The 17,294-nt window shown below is 33.5% G+C and overlaps 1 protein-coding gene across 4 annotated transcripts in view; it reads left to right on the forward strand.

Annotated features, from left to right (window-relative positions):
- Positions 1–17,294, forward strand: part of STXBP5 (syntaxin binding protein 5) — a 196,271-nt gene that overhangs the window by 150,982 nt on the left and 27,995 nt on the right. For all 4 annotated transcript variants that reach the window (XM_043999574.1, XM_043999576.1, XM_043999575.1 and 1 more), the window contains 2 exons: positions 10,014–10,064; positions 14,888–15,127. In XM_043999574.1, the coding sequence (XP_043855509.1) occupies positions 10,014–10,064; positions 14,888–15,127 (291 nt within the window). The remainder of the gene's footprint in view (positions 1–10,013; positions 10,065–14,887; positions 15,128–17,294) is intronic.

Below are 17,294 nucleotides of genomic sequence, written 5' to 3' on the forward strand. Positions count from 1 at the left end.
AATGTAATCCATAGAGATCCATTTGGGATTCTTTATTACTTGGGGAAAAAGGTATGTACTAGTTGCATCTAATAAAATAGTCAATTTTTTAAAATCATTTTTTCACATGCCATTAAGCTAAAATGAAATAATTTCCAAATGTTTTGTCTTCTATCAAGGCATCTGTTGCCATAGCATTGGCTGTTGGAGATCTGTTTAAAATGGGATTGTACAAGTCTTCAGTAAACAACAGTAACTAAATGAATCCATATATATGTGACAGGAATATTTTTGTGCAAGGTAACTTTAATATTCTCTACTTTTAACTAGTCTTAATTTACATATGGGTTGGGTGAGAATTAAATTTCACACATAAGAACATTTTTGTTTTTAATCATACAAGGCAATCCTAATGAGGCTTCTTTTTCTTTTTCAGGGTAATGCAGATCTGAAGATTTTGACATACTAAATGTCTTTAATTTTAAAATTTTATTATGTATTTTCATTTTAAAAAATAAAATATGTTCAACAAATTTAGTGCTCTGGAGTATCTTTGTGCCTGTACCAACACAGCCTAATATTTTGATGAATTATCTTTGCATCTATTTGGGTACTTCACCCATCTGTGCAAAATAACAATCTCTCCATGCCGTCTCATCCTAGACAGTTCTTTTCCATGTCTTTCTGTAAATCCCCTATAAAGTTTCTACTTAGCATGTAAGAGAGCTTCATCTAGTTCTTTTACTATTTATAGGATAGTAGTGCAGTACTTGTGCTGTCTGTTATTTTCTAATACATACATAACTAATCTACTTTCTTTTTGAGTCATACTTTCTAATCATCAATCTTTTCCCACCATTTCACTCATAAGTCATTGTTAGTAATATACTGCAGTGTACTTACACTTCCCCTTCATATTTCCATTGTCCTCTGGATTAATAGCAGTTTTGCTTCTTCTCAGATTGTAGTCTTCCATGAGTTAATCGTATAGCATCTAAAGGAAAATAAGGGCAATAAAGATGAGCTTTTACATTAGCAAACATTCAGGAGGATTCAAAGTGTGACATAATTTCCCAGATGAAATACACCTAGATCATTTCCTAATCAAGTCTAGGCTTACCTCATTGTCCATGTTCAGTACTTACCCAATATATTATATATACTAATGGACTAACTTAGTGGGATATCCCTCCAACTGCATATTGTAATCCAGGAAATACACATTTTTCATCTACTTTGTTTTTCCAGTGTGAATTGGTCAGACCAATCTCTTTCACATGACCATGGATTTCATTGAGGAAGCTTTGTGTGGTGTTCTGAGCTCAATGCAGTTATCACAGTGTCATCTACAAATAGTATTTGGAGAACCTCGCCATTAATAGGGCATCTCTCTTCTCTTTGAAATCTGTGGACAGCTTCCATGACACTGGTTAACACCTTAGGTGAGCATATATCTCACTCTTTAATGCCTTGTGTAATATTGATACTTGGTGGATCATTGAACAAAGTTATTTCTGTGGTTGCATCTGTTATGGAATCTTGTATTATCTTAACATATGTGTGGGAGACATCTTGTTTGAGGAGTGCCTTACTATTGTATTTTGTTATACTGAGTCTCACAGACTTAAATATCTGAATATCACTGATCTTTTATCCTTGGATTTCTCCACCTTATTGTCTTGCATTTTATCTAGACATTATTCATCTAAGCTACAACTTGTTCTTTTGTTCATTAAAAAATGAACAAAAAAAATTAACTCAATTAAACATTAGTTTTTAAATTCTTTTTTTTTTCTTGTACTAATACACATACACACATATACACGAGATTTGAATTTTACTCTATCAGTGTGGGTTTTGGAAAGGGCGGGCATTGCACTAGGACTCCAAAGTCCAACATTTCAGTCAATTTTTCTGTGCTACTTAACAGCCATGACATTTGGCCAGTCATTTAACCTCTGAGTCTCAATTCAGTTACCTTATCTGAAACATGATGGGATTGAAATAGGTCTCTAAGGTCCTGTCAAGCTCTGAAATTCTATGATTCTAAGTCAAATGCTTTTTTAAAAAATTCAATTAATAATAGGTAAAATGCCATTGTCTGCGTCTCTCAGTTGTATGATTTTTAGGGTATTGTCTACTCTAGAAAGGCACATCTGAAATCTTTCTTTTCCTTTATGTTTTCATCAAGAATCTCCTTTGTATACCTAACATAGTCTAATAATAAATACCATGTAAAAAAATGGTCACAGATGATATAATAGTTGCTGATATCTTCTTGGTCACCTCTTTTCAGTAAATGTTAAAGGAACAATCTATTCAGTTCTTTTGGAATCTTCTCTTCTTGGGAGGTATCTTGATGATAATCTATCACTGAATTCCTTTTAAATCACATACCATCGTACAGTCATTTCACAACTTTATTTTTCAAATGATAGGTTCTTACATTATATGTTTAGTACTGATGTCATAATTTCAGTTTGTTACTGATGAGAATGTATCACTGCAAACATGCAAACACGTCTGTTTCATGTCATAGGATTTTAGAGCTGAGAAGGGCCTTCGAGGACATTTAGTCTGATTTCCTTCATTTTATATCAGTTTCCTTTATTCATGATACCAGAATGATTTGGATTACCTGGTTTTCCACAATGACTTCTCTGTAGGCTTGTTTTTCTTTTAAATAATCTTCCCTACTTTCTGAAGCAATACTGCCAAAAAAAAATTCATTATATACCTTGTATTGTTTTCTATATAAACTTGTCCACTTACCTGGTTATTGTGTTTTGGTGCCTGTGAAGAACAAGTGTTGACTGCCCAAGGTGATTTTCTGGGCTTTTTCTGCCATTTCATTACAGTGATTTGTTTGCATCATTTATATTTCTTTAAGAAATTATGTCAAACAGCTACTTCTTATCTGTTTCAGGAGCCAGCAGATGATTCACACTGGAAAGGGTTGAACTTGCTAGAACCTGAGTGTTGTCTTCTAGTTTCTTTTGATTTAATTTTGATTTTTGAAGCCCAAATAAAAGTAACATTTCTTTTTTCTTTTTTTTTTAAAGTAACATTTTTAGTCAGAAAAATATCAACCCAAAATCAGTGGACTCTACGCAACAATAAGTGTGATTTTTAGTTACAGTTATGAGACTTAAATTGTGTGACCTTAGATAGGTTGATTGGCCTTTCTTGGCGTGGATTTCTTAATTTGTAAAATGAGAATTTTGATAATGTCTCTGCGTATTAGATTTACTTGTTATGGTGATTGTAAGGAAAAATTCAATTCAATGTGCAAGTACTTTATAAATTATAAATCAGTATGTAAACATAAGGCAAAAATGTAATACTGGGCTCTCTCAGATATTCTTTGCCCTCTCTAAGATCTTTCAACCTCTTTTCTATGGTATTCCATTACACTACTAAAGCTGAGTTTTCTGTAAACTCTTATTTCCATTAAATGATTTTCCTTCTCTTGTAACATAATACTGCTCAAAATTTTTCAAAGAGAAGAAATTCCTTGTACCAGGAGAAGGTATAAAATGTTTTGTTACAATAATGGGTTAGAGGCAAGAATAAAAGGAATAAATTGGTATATAAATGAAATAAAATAGAATATAGTATTGTATATTTTATAAATGCCTCATTAGACAACAGAAAAAAATCAGAAAAGCAAGACATGAATATTTAGATTTTGTATTTATGATTTTATGATATAAATAAGCTTAGAAATTTGAGCTTATAACTGATTATGACTATGAAAATATCCTGCTAAATATAGAATCACATCTAATTGACATAATGGATTTGTTTATGTAATCTATATTTTTATAAAGTGAGAACAATATAAGTTATAAGCATGACTTTACTAAAATAAAATATGCCATGGAGATTTCTGGAACCTTTTTGCTGCAGCTTGGGTAGGGAAATCAAATGAATATTATTTATGTTAGACTAGATGGCCTATAAGTAATCAGGTGGTACATGGATAGAGCACTGGGCCTGGAATCAAGAAGATTTGAGTTCAAATTCAGTCCCAGAAACTTAATAGCTGTGTTACCCTGGGCAAGTCATTTAACTTCATCCCACTTTTGTCCCACTTCCCTAATCTGTAAAATTGGAATAATAATAGTACCTACCTCCTAAGGTTGTTATTTGAATCAAATGAGATAATTGTAAAGCACTTAGCACAGTGCCTGAAATTGCTTAAGTCTTCTGGGGAATTTACTGAATCTTTAATTCTTCAGATCACATGAAATATATGGATGTATATTTCTGTACATGTCTCTGTGTATACGTATGTATGCATGTATACTCACATATTCATTCACATGCACACACATTTTGAGAGGCATGCACATAAATATTGAGATGTATATATAATAATTATTCATTTTAGTATATCATGTTCAGTAGATGCTTATTATTTATATAAGTACATTTCTAATATTTCAGTAAGAAGTCATAAATATAAGGACATATATTTATTAAATAATTTTTTATTTAGTAACTTTCATTTCATAATATTTTATAAAAAGAATTAGATCTAGGAAATCTACCCAGGCATTTTTTCCCTGTGTTTTCATTTTTCAGTATGAATGTTGCTAATACAAATGAAATGTTGACATTATTAATTAAATTAATGGGCTTTACTTTTAAAACTCATCTGTTATATTAAGATGTTTTTCCCCAGTAAGGACCTCAAATGGAAACATTAAGAACTTTTAAATTCTATAAAACAGGATAAATTATAAATTTTCTAATTGTTTTAAATAGGTGAAAAATAGATTTTTACAGTATTGAAATCATTGGTGACATCAAAAATTTTAATTTCTGATTTGGGTGAGAATTTAAAGTCATATTTCTTTCAATAAGAACATTTGCTTAAATTTTAACTAAAATTTTCATTTATTTAAAATAAATGAACACTTTATAATTAAATCAAATGTTTAAAAATGGGTATTTATGTTTAAGATCTTTAAGGTTAAATATAAGTTGCTAGGTTTAGAGTTGAAAGGGACCTCAGAAACCATCTAGACCAATCCTCATTTTTTGAAGGAAGAAACTGAAGTCTGGAGAGATTAAGTAATTTGCCCAGTGTCACACAAGTAATGATCATCAGAGACAGGATTTGGTACCAAATACTCTGACTTCAGAGGCAGTATTCTTTACATTATTTATGCTGCTTCATTTTACATTATATATAATAATTTCAGGTAGCACTTTGTCTTGTCTTTGGCTCCAGCTAGTCACTTATATGTCTGTAGGCTTTGTTCCCAAAGGAGGAACTATCTTGGGTCAAAGGAGTACTCTTTAGATCTTTACTCTTAAAATCATAGTTCATAAATCTCACTATTAAAGCTTACCTTTAATAGTAATCCAGTAGACAGTGTTCATAGCAAAGGCATTTACTAAAATGACTTAATAAGAATAGTAGCTACAAAATATCTTGGAAAGTTTTCATGGGAAGAATGGGCACACATTTATAGAGAACAGAAGTAGATGAAATACTTGAGGCCTCCAGTACTGTGGGATCCCAGTGTTCCTCCCTTTTTCCTTTCTTTGTACAACATGTCTTTTGGGAGGCTTTCTCAGCTGGATTCCTTGTATTTGTTCTTCAACTACCAGAGCTAGTTCTCCATAGTCCATAGTCATCTCTCTTCTTTGCTGCCAATGGTCACATTTCTTAAAGCTACTCTCTACTTTCTGTATCTCTACTCCCTCCTGGATTCGTTATCTCCTAGTGGTCCTTGTTCTTCTGCAAAATGCCGTGACTGATGGGAGGGAAGGACAGAGTAGGGGAGAAAATCATCTTTCTCCCTCCCTCCCTGCCCACTTGTATTTGGCCTCAAACTGCCACTATTTCTGTACTTTGCTTCAATTACCCCCTCCCCCAACTTCTTCCAGAGCTGGCTAGTTTAGCTTTTTAAAGGCCAAGGGGCTGTGTCCAGTCTTCAACCAGCCAATGCCAAAGTCCTTTTCTTATTTAGTCAGGAAAATGTTATACTTCCTAAAGAGGTTGAGGAGGCAGGATTAGGGGATATATATATTTGTTTTAATGCATTAATACCGCATCTCCTCTGTTGTCTTATCCTTTACTTTCCTGTGATCATAGCAACTGAACTGGAGGGAAACCAAATGTCTCTTTTATCCTCCCACTTTACTGGAAAGATTTTTTTTCACTTATTGTAGACTTAATTTTGGTATTTGAAACATGAAAATTTTCCTGGCATCAAGTGACTAAAATTATTTATATTGTTCTTTGTAGTTGTATTATTTACTTTTTTTTAGAGTAAACTACGAATTAGAATGTTTCCATTGCCTACTAATTTCTTAGAATTCCTAAACACCATTACCTTTTTTTTTTTTTTAACTTTTATTTCCTTTTCTTCCCAGACCTTCTGGGGTGTGGTTAGAGTACTCAAGGCATCAAGCAAAAACCCATTATCCCTACCACTAGCTACAGAAGACCCATTGAGGGTACCTGGAGGGCCCCGTCAACACCTGCTACCAAGCAGGTCTGCTTTCTCCTTCTCCAGCCCTAGAACTCAACCTAGACCTTCTTGATATTGTTCCCCTACCACCAAAGACTCTTCTCCCTGTCCTCCATCATTGCTAGAAATAACCCAGAATCCTTTTTCTGCTTTGGCCCTTTTGTCTGCTTCCCCTTCCTAGTGGTGGATGGCTGCTCATATGGGGCAGGTACCTTGATACAGCCTAAGAACTTCTGAGTGTTTCTGTCTGCCCTAAAGCTGAACTCTTACATGTCATTGTCTTCCTCAATAAGAGTATGGGCAATTTGAGAGTGAGGACTGTCTCTTCTCTATTTGTCTCCTCAACTCTTAGTATAGTGTTTGGCATATAGTAAGTGATTAATACTTTTTAATTGATTCATACATTCAGGCATTTTGCATGTTACTAAAGAGCTGTGTAAGTAAGGGACCATCATTTAATATATGTCTTCCCTTTGTATAGTATAATTCTGCACATAGTAGAAAATGAACATTTATTCAATGTCCATAAGTTGTACATTTAAAGTATCATGAGCTAACCCCATTGGTCAGTTTGGTTTGACTTTTTGTTTTGTTTTTTAGTGATTCTTGCTTTCTGTGTCATCTTATATTTGGCTCCTGAGTAATGGTAGCAATAGGTATGCTTTGAATCTTGTTCCTTCATACCTGCTATGTGGCAAAAAAAGAGAAGGAAAAAAAAACCCTAACTAAGGCCAGACTTTATTAAGTGTGCCATAGTGTTCCAAATGAGAGAGGTCGTAGTTCTGTTATGTTCATGCCAGGTCAGGCCATATCTAGAACACTAAGTTCAGTTATAGGCTTCAGATATTAGGAAGTACTCAGACAAGTTGGAATATATCCTGAAGGTAATAGCCAGAATAGCAAGAGAATTTGCAATTTCAGGATCTTGTAAGGGAACTGGGCATGTTTCCACAGGTGATGATAGAGTTGTTACATAAAACAGGAATTCTATATAATTTTTATGTCCAATATATATTTTATATATTTATACATATACTTTCCCCATAGAATAGAAGTTTCAGAGAATAAAATTTAGGTTCAGTACAAGGGAAATTTTCCTAACAATTCTCTCCAAAAATAGCATTGACCTGCCGCAGTTCCTTCTCATTAGAAGTTGGCAAACAGTGGTTGGATGACCATTCGTGGATGTTATAAAGAAGATTCTTGAGTTAGATTGGACTGAATGGCCTCTGAGGACTCTTCTAGCTCTTGGATTCTGTGGATAGCCAAGTATAGTGTAGAGAGCACTAAACAAAGTCAGCCTACAGTGTAGTCTCACTTCTATTATTTAATAACTGTGTGACTTTATTTAAATCACTTAACATCTCTGAGCCTCAGATTCTTCTTTAGGATGGTGATAATCTGCCCTGCACAAATACCTCATAGGGTTCCTTTGGGAATAGAGGGAGAGAAGACATGTAAAAGTGATTTGTAAGGGTTAAATCTGCTATAGCATGGCGGATGTGTAAACTGTTATAATAAGCTGAATATGAACTTACCATATGAGTAGCTATATGAATGTAAGATGGTGGTGATATTATTATTATTATTGGACTTCTAAAAAACAAAAGGGAATGAGTTACACATATACTATTTTAATCGTGCTCCTTATAAATAATATGTATTGCATAGGCAAATCGTACCTTCAACTCTTAATTAACAGACATTTTGCATATACGACAGCCTTTTATTTATTTCTTTGTTTGTTTATTTTAGTGAGGCAGTTGGGGTTAAGTGACTTGCCCAGGGTCACACAGCTAGTAAGTGTCAAGTGTCTGAGGCCTGATTTGAATTCAGGTACTCCTGACTCCAGGGCTGGTGCTCTATCCACTGCGCCACCTAGCTGCCCCATGATAGCCTTTTATGAGGAGGTGTAGTAGGATCTGTTTTTCAAAGGTTCTTAAATTTATTCCTGAGGGATTCATTAGTATAACAACAGAAAAAAAATACCCAAAGTTCAACTAGAAAACATTATTTGTGTTGCATATTTATTAACACCTAGTCTTAGACATTATTTCAACTATCTTTAATTTGAAATCACAATTGGTAACAAATATAGTTGGGTAAAAAGAGAATAAAGTATATACAGGTTTCTCTACTACACTAGTACTGAGTGATCATAAAGGTAACATTTTTCATGTGTTATTGTGTTATTAAGTGGACTATTACTGTGTAATTAGCTCCCCCCCCCTTTTTTTTTGCCAGAAATGCAGTAATGTTTAGTCAATGGAGTGTAGGAGTTGGTTTTTAGCAGAAAAGCTGGTTTCAAATTCTGCTTCTGATACTAGTTAATGTGGTCATTGGCAACATTCTTAACCAATCTTATCATCTATGGATGATAGAGACAAGGTTATCCCTAACACCGACAGTACTGGTGAGATTCCAATTAGATAATGGATGTAAAGCATTTACAAACTGTAAAGTGCTAAATAAGTGTTGTTCTTATTTTGCTCCCTGAAAATGGCATTAGAAGCATGGATCATCTCAAATGGTGCCTCATCAAAAGACTCATTTTGATTTGGCTTTGGGATGTCATTGTGTATACACATTAGGATGAAAGTATCCCTTGTTCTGGAAATTCTGTTAAAATATAATGAAGGTACACTATGAAGATTTGAGAGAAACTGAAAAATTTCCAAGTTTTAGCTTCCTTTTCCTCCCTTGGCCCCATCCATACTCAGATGAAGCATCAACCTTAATAAAACTATCCTTTTCTTTCAATTAAAACCTTCCCACAAATGTTTTACAAGATTTCATATGTATAACCTATATCTGATTGCTTAACATTTAGGGAAGGGAGGGGAGGATAGAATTTGAAACTCGAAATTTTGAAAAGAATGTTTAAAAAAATTTAACATGTAATTGGGGGAATAAAATATAAAATTAAATTTAAATGGCTGAAGAAAACTCTTCCTGTGACATTTAAGGGGGTAGGAAAATTAATTATTATAATAATTTTGAGGTGGCTAGCTGGAAGCAGCAAGGTAAGAATACCTTGTCGGAGATATTAGTAAAAATGAGCCAATTAAGTACGTGTTAACTTCTAGTAAACTCAAAAGTGAGATTTGCGAGCAACAATCTGATAGTTATAAGAACCATAAATAACTATCTATTCCTCAGCAACAAATAATATTTTTATCATTTTAAGAAATTGATAATTGTATCAATCCTAATGATAATTATCCTTATTGGATATGAATGTAGGATTACAGCATTCTAAAATACTGCTTTTCATATAGCATAAGAAATATGTTAATAACAAAACAATATGCTTATACAGAAAAGGATTAGTGATTATGAAATTTAAATTTAATGAAAATAATTAGCCTTGACTAATTTTAAAGACTAAAGGATATTTAAAATTTTATATATATATATATATACATACACACATACACATATGTGCATATATGTATATATGTGTGTATATATATCTATATCTCTTTATGTATCTATATATGAACTACCTATGTATATCTAAATTTAAAGTTACATTTTATTTTGCAGCCAAGATGTCAAGAAAGTTAAGCTTGCCTACAGAGCTGAAGCCTGATTTAGGTAAGTAAAGATAAATTAAATCTGTAGTATTTTAAATCACCTTAATTGGAAGATATTAAAATAATTGTGAAAGTATTTCTTGTAAATGACCCATCCTACACTTCTCTCAGTAGCAGGCATATGTGTATGTTGGGGAGAAGAGGTTGCTAAAGGAAAACCTCAGATTTTCCATATTCCCTAATCAATCTTTTCTACCCTTAAATTCAAATCTGAGAAATACCAATTCATTTTTTATTATAAATGAAAGTTCATTGGACCAAAATCTTGAAAGCTTTTTTGTATGCTTAATTATCTAGACGTGCTTCCCTTATTCTGTACTTTTGCAGTTGTTACTGTTTTTTAACCCAAATGTAGTACTTTACATTTGCCCCCATTAAATGCTATTTTCTTATATTTTGGTCTAATCTTCAAGTCTATTGATATACTTTTATGTCCTGACTTTTTCTTCTAATATGTAAGTTATCCCTCTGAATTTTATGTCATCTAGAAATTTAAACATGCCACCTATGCTTTTGTTAATATTATTGATAAAAATAGGGATGAGAACAGATTGCCAAAGTACTCTGCTAGAGATGTTCCAACTGGATCACCTTGCTCAATTAATGACAACATATTGGATCTAACCATTCATTCAATTCTAAGTCAATTTAGTTGAACCATCCATCATAGAATCAATCAACAACTGTTTCTTTTTCTTCTAAACTATTTTTTTTCATAAAAGTATTTTATTATTTTCCAGTTACATGTAGAGATACTTTTCAACATTTGTTTTTATATGATTTTCTAGTTCCAAATTTTTCTACCTCCCTCCCTTCCCTCTCCAAGACAGCAATCTGATATAGGTTATATATGTACAATCACATTAAACATTTCTGCATTAGTCATGTTGTGAAAGAAGAATCAGAACAAAAGGGAAAAACCTCAAAAAAGAAAAAAAACACAAAGAAAAGTAGAAACAGTATGGTTCAATCTGTATCCAGATTCCAGTTTTTCTTCTGGATGTGGAGAGTATTTTCCAAAATGAATCCTTTGGAATTATCTTAGATCATTGTATTACTGAGAAGAGTTAAGTCTATCATAGTTGATCATCACACAATTCAACAACCATTTATTAAGCACCTACTATGTACTAGGCAGGCCCCATTCTAATCACTGGAGGTACAAATAAAATGAATAAAATAATTCCTACTTAAAAGGAGTTTGTGACATTTAAAATCTAATGTGTGGTCACCTTGTATCTACCCCCTGTGTAGGAGGAAAACTAGCTAGGGTTTACTTATAATTTAAAAGCATCAGCACCAGTTTTTTTTGGCATTAAGCATTTATTAAAGAGTAAAGAGAGGATATGTGGAATTCAGGAAGTTAAAAAAGAAACCTATCTGGCCTCCTCTATCTCCTTTTTTTTCTGCCACCAAGAGGTTCCAGAACAAAAGAGAGAGTGAGCCCACTGTACTTCGTACTTCCTGCCTCTCTGTCGGACAGAAAGAGGGGCGGTTCCCACACACAGCTCCAATCTAATTGACTGGTAGCATTCAAGTCCATTGATTGACATGACTTAAAGGTGGTTCATATGAATTGTGAGGTAACTTCCAGATGTTAATTTGATCTCAGAAAGGTCACCTCATGCTTTCTCACCAGGGAGCCCTGGAGAGTAATATTCTCACAAAGTTCATATACAAATGTAGAAAATTTTAAAAAGGATAAATATAAATAAATATGGAAGTAGTTAAATATAAGGTGATTTGAGAAAGAGTACACTAGCAATTGAAAGCCTTAGGAAAGACTTCATGAAGAATGTCTTATTTGAACCATGTCTTGAAGGAAGAGAGGGATTCTGTGAAATGGAGGTAAGGAGGAAGAGTGTTTCAGGCATGGTGGACAGCCTGGGAGACTGTCTGGATTGCCAAGGACAGGAGGAGAGTCTAATGAGGCTGGGAAAATAATTTAGATAAGGTTTGGAAGGGCTTTAAAAACTAAACAGAATGGGGCAGCTAGGTGGCGCAGTGGATAAAGCACCGGCCCTGGATTCAGGAGTTCCTGAGTTCAAATCCGGCCTCAGACACTTGACACTTACTAGCTGTGTGACCCTGGGCAAGTCACTTAACCCCCGTTGCCCCGCAAAAAAACCCAAAAAAAACTAAATAGAAGCCTGTCAAATTGATAAAGAGCACATCTCTATTTTGTCCACAAAATTGGCAAAAGTACATTTGACTTGCTGAAATCCAAGTCTTTGGCTTTCTCTTGACATAATTTAAAAACTGTCCCCAAAAAACAAGATTAGTATGATGTTACTTGTTCTCACTGAAGCCATGCTCCTTTTTAAAAATAGATTATTTTTTCCCTTTGTAAATACGTAGAGTCCTTTGATTAATATATTCTAGAGTCAATAGTATTGTATTATGGACTCACCTAGTAGAATGTGTTGGCATAATAAAGTACAGATTATTTTAAAAATAGTACTTTGGAGTATCTGAGATCGCATCCATGTGGGCATTTCTATGGTAATGAAATAACCTGTGTCTTCTCATCTTCTACTACTTTCATCCATGTTTTCCTGTAAAACCTGTAAGGAGGGATCACCAAGGTGGCTATTGGGCCTTCCTTTATGATTTTTGACATTATATAGGTACCTAAGCAATATGTAGTCTGTGGATCAGTTATCTCTCACTTTAGCTAGATGATTGGCAAACTTTCTATTCCCAGGAATGCATGCTTTTGATAGCTGATGCCATTTTTCGCATAGATTTCATTTTTTCCATAAATAATCTGTAGCTTGTTTATTCCTATAGTAAATTTCTCCATTTTCTTCTTGGTAATCTACATTTTTTATTGCTCCAGAATTGTGGTATTAAATTATTTGCAGCCATAAAGTATTATTGGAAGAATGTGGTTTCTTGTTTTAGGAAGAAGTTTTAGTCATTGAAAAAGCTGTGAATTGCCCAAGTACTAACTTATTGCTATTCAGTTAACTGATCACCTGCTACATCTTTCTGATATATAAGATTGAGGAACCATTTCTATGGGCTTCCCACTCTATATGCAGTTAAGGCAAGGGACATTCTCTATAGACTGGGTTTTTCCTATGTGAATAGTTAATGCCAAACTCTTTGGAAGGATTGTCGATCTCATTTAAGAGTCTTTTGCAGTGTTTCAGAGACTGATGGGACCAATACAACTTCACCTCCGGACAAGAGTATAGGAAGCTTTATATAAGCAATCAGGCAGTCTTTGATCAGAGTTATCACTTATGCATCTATCAAGGAATTTTTTAGGACCTTAATGCATGTGTAAGGAGCACCTTGTTCTAGGAGAGCCTTTAAATTAGTGTTTTGGTAGAATGAATTCAATGCCTTTTTTCTACCCAACAAATAGTAACCACAATGTATTTTCTGAACCTTTTGGTCAGTTGTGTGACTTAAGATGTGATTATCTCTTTTAAAATAATTTGATATTGAATTGGTTGACTATAAGATCAAGATTGGGAAGGGTGAACTCAGGGTAATGGCATGAAAAGGAATTGAGGGGTGGAAGGATTGGATCTCACAGTAAGAGCAAATGATAGGTTTAGGATGAGTGAGGCAAAGGAAGAGATAGATGAATGTCATTCAACTAGCACTGATTAAGCACACACTATATGTTAGGCACTGTACTAAATGCTGAGGGTACAAAGAAAGCCTAACAACTATTTAGAAACAAGATATATGTGTATGGTGTGTGTGTGTGTGTGTGTGTGTGTGTGTGTGTGTGTGTAAAATCAGGGTTGTCTCAGAGGGTAAACACTAAGATTAAGGAGAACTGAGAGAATTTTTACAGAACATGGGACTTCCACTGAGATTTGAAGAAAGCTGATTCAAAGATGCTCTCACAATCTACCACAATGAAACAATAGGCACTCAGAAGTTTTCATAGAGATTATTTTTCTGGTATTGATTGTATTAGGTGGCTATTGAGCTTTGTTCTAACTCTAAAATTATATGTAGTATACATTGGGATAAATACAAAATATTTTCAAAGTAAATTCAAGTAATTTTGAGGGGAAGGGAGCATTAATATTTGGAAGATCAGAAAATCCTTCTCATTTGGTGGCAGTAAGAAACAGATGAGAGAAACTATTCAAGTCATGGAAGACTCCTAGTACAAAGGCACAGAAATGGAAATGTTACATAATAGGGAATAGCAAGTAGGCCGTTTTGACCTTAATCATGAGGAAAAGATAGATTAAATGTTTTTTTAATAAGTTGGAGAAAGATTATGAAAAATTTTAAGTATCAAAGAGGGTAATGTTTTATCCCAGAGGGAAAAGGGTTTTGAGCCTTCTTGAGCAGGAGACTAACATGGTCAGATATGATGTGTAGAGATATCAATCTGGGAACTGTTTGGAAGATGCATTAGAGAGAGTGAAGGAGTAGAGGCAAGGAGACCAGCAAGTAGAAGGTTATGGTAATCGAAGATTTTGTGGACAGTCAGCAAGACTTAACAACTTGTAGGATTAAAGAACAAAGCACTGAATACAGCTCCAAGATTGGAAACATGAGGTAACTAGAAGGATGGTATACCTTTAACTGTAAGTTGATCAAGAGTCTGATTGTATATATATTTGATAGGGAAGTAGAGCAGATTATCCAAGCAAAGATACCTAATGGTAACAAGCAGGGTGGATATTTAATCTATTGGATAAATAATAAAAATAATTGAAAAAACATTAAATCATGTATGTAGATTAATTTTCAGTTGTAAGGAAATTAATCTTGAGGAATGAATACCTTTAAAAATATCTTTCTTACTTGACCCATTTATATTGAACAAATTTATGGTTGTTTCAGATATAAAAGACAATTCCTTCAGTCGGTCACGGAGTTCAAGCGTAACCAGTATTGATAAAGAATCCCGAGAAGCAATTTCAGCTCTGCATTTCTGTGAAACTTACACACGAAAGACTGACTCTTCACCTTCCCCATGCTTATGGGTTGGGACTACTTTAGGTACAGTGCTTATCATTGCACTGAACGTTCCTCCAAGTGGAGAACAAAGACTTCTTCAGCCAGTAATTGTATCTCCAAGTGGTAGGTATTTTTGATCAATATATTTAAAACCCATGCAGGTTTCTAACATGTTTTAATAGGAGGTTTTCTTTTTATTATTATTATTCTCATAATCAATTGATCCCAAGAACTGCCTAATTTAATAAGGGTATTTTTTTCTATTTATGGCACAGGACTTGAGAATAGATCTTACAAACTGTTTTTATGAATGATGACTACAATTATTATTATTAGGTTGAAATGACAGAATAAATGTTTAAGAACAGAATAATGTAGTAATAAGTTCTGCTTTTCAAAGCAAAAGTACAAATAACAGGTAAAACATAAACTTCATTGTTTACTAGTCTATAAAAAGCTTGCTTTTTATGCATGTGAAATCTTAAAAGAATTTTTTTCTCTTAGGGTATGAGAATAATATAAATCAAAGTGTTTGTTATCAAAAAAAGTAACAAAAATCACGTATCAGTCATTGTCTTCATATACTGAAAATTAGGTTAGCCTATATAAACACTAGAATATAATAGACATGAGGCACTTAAGTCCACAAGGATGGGAGTGTTTATTTTAACCCAATTATCCTGAATCACATAAATATTTATTGTTAGTATGCTTTACATTAATCATAAATGTTGATCTTCATAATTTCCTTTGGACTAATTTTAAAATGCTACATGAAGCTTATAGTTTGTATTAAGTTATACTTTTAGTGTCTTAGTTACAAATTGGCCTTCTGTTAAACAATCCAAGTTTGTTTAATTCATTTCAGATTTATTTACTTTAATGCATTTTTTCAGTTTAAGTAATTGTTCACTGTGAACTAGCATAGAGCTAGACTCTGAAGGATATTAAAGAAGTTCAGAGACTTGGTACTGCCATCTAGAAGTTAACAGCTTTTTTTTTTTTAATTAATCAACAAGTACTTGTACCAGATGCTATGTTAGGCACTGAGTATATTAAAAAAAATGAAACACTCTACTTCCCCTATTCTAATGAAGGAGATAACAATTAAATATATAAATATATACATATATACATATGTACATATGATATATAATGTGTATGTAGGTTAAGCATAAAGTGAATAAATACAAATATATTTGTTGTTGTTGAGCCGTTTTTCAGTTGTGTCCCACATTTGGGGTTTTTTTGGCAGATGGTTTGCCATTTTCTTCTCCAGCTCAACTGAGGCAAACACGGTTAAATGACTTGTCCAGGGTTAAACATCTAGTAAGTATCTGAGGCCAGATTTAAACTCAGGTCTTCCTGATTCCAGGCCCGGTACTCTTTCTGCTGCATCACCTAGCTGAAAATATATGCAAAGTGGTAAAATATTAGACATTTTGGGAAGGAGAGCACTAGCACTTGGAGAGAATGAGGAAAGACTATGCAGAAAGTGGTGCTTTGAACTGTGGTTTAAAGGAAGAAAAGAACTGCATGAAGTGGAGTTAAGGATGAATTACATTCTGGGCTTGGGAGGATAGTCATTGCAGCGGTAAAAAAATGGAAGATGGAGTGTCATCTGTAAAAAACAGAGGAGGTCAGTTTGACTGTATGGGAGGGAGTGTAATGTCCAGGGGTGCTGGAAATATAGGTTAGTTCCAAGTTGTATAATGTTTTAAAAGTTAAACAGATGAATTTATATTTATTTTAGAAGCAAAAGAAAGCCACTGGAGTTGATTGAATAGTAGAGTCATTCAATCAGATTTTGCAATTAAGGAAAATTGCTTTGTCATCCATATGTAGGATGGTTAGAATATGAAAAACCTGCAGCAGGAAAACAAATTAGGAAGCTGTTAGAATAATCTATCAAGAGTTCTGAACTAAGATGGCAGTAATTTGAACAGAGAGAAGAAATGAGAAACACTTTTTTTTTTGCATTTAAGCATATGTAAAGATTATATATTAAATTGTTTAATTTTTTAAAATAATAATAGACATGATTTATTCATTGGAAATCTCTATAATGAGATCTGTGGGGGTCAATTTTATCAGACCATGTTGTAACTTACAGTGCTGTATTAAGACTAGCAATAGCGTTATACAAGATGACTTGTGGCATGTTACCTACATGGCTACTCCAAATTTTTGTTCTCTCCTCTTGCTAATAAAATCCAATGTTTACCTTCATTATTCTGAGATACATAATGGCACACCAGTTTCTAATGAATCACAAAATGAGTTTTTAAAA

The sequence above is a fragment of the Dromiciops gliroides genome, chromosome 4 (genome assembly GCF_019393635.1).
Source record: "Dromiciops gliroides isolate mDroGli1 chromosome 4, mDroGli1.pri, whole genome shotgun sequence".
In the NCBI taxonomy this organism is placed as follows: domain Eukaryota; kingdom Metazoa; phylum Chordata; class Mammalia; order Microbiotheria; family Microbiotheriidae; genus Dromiciops; species Dromiciops gliroides.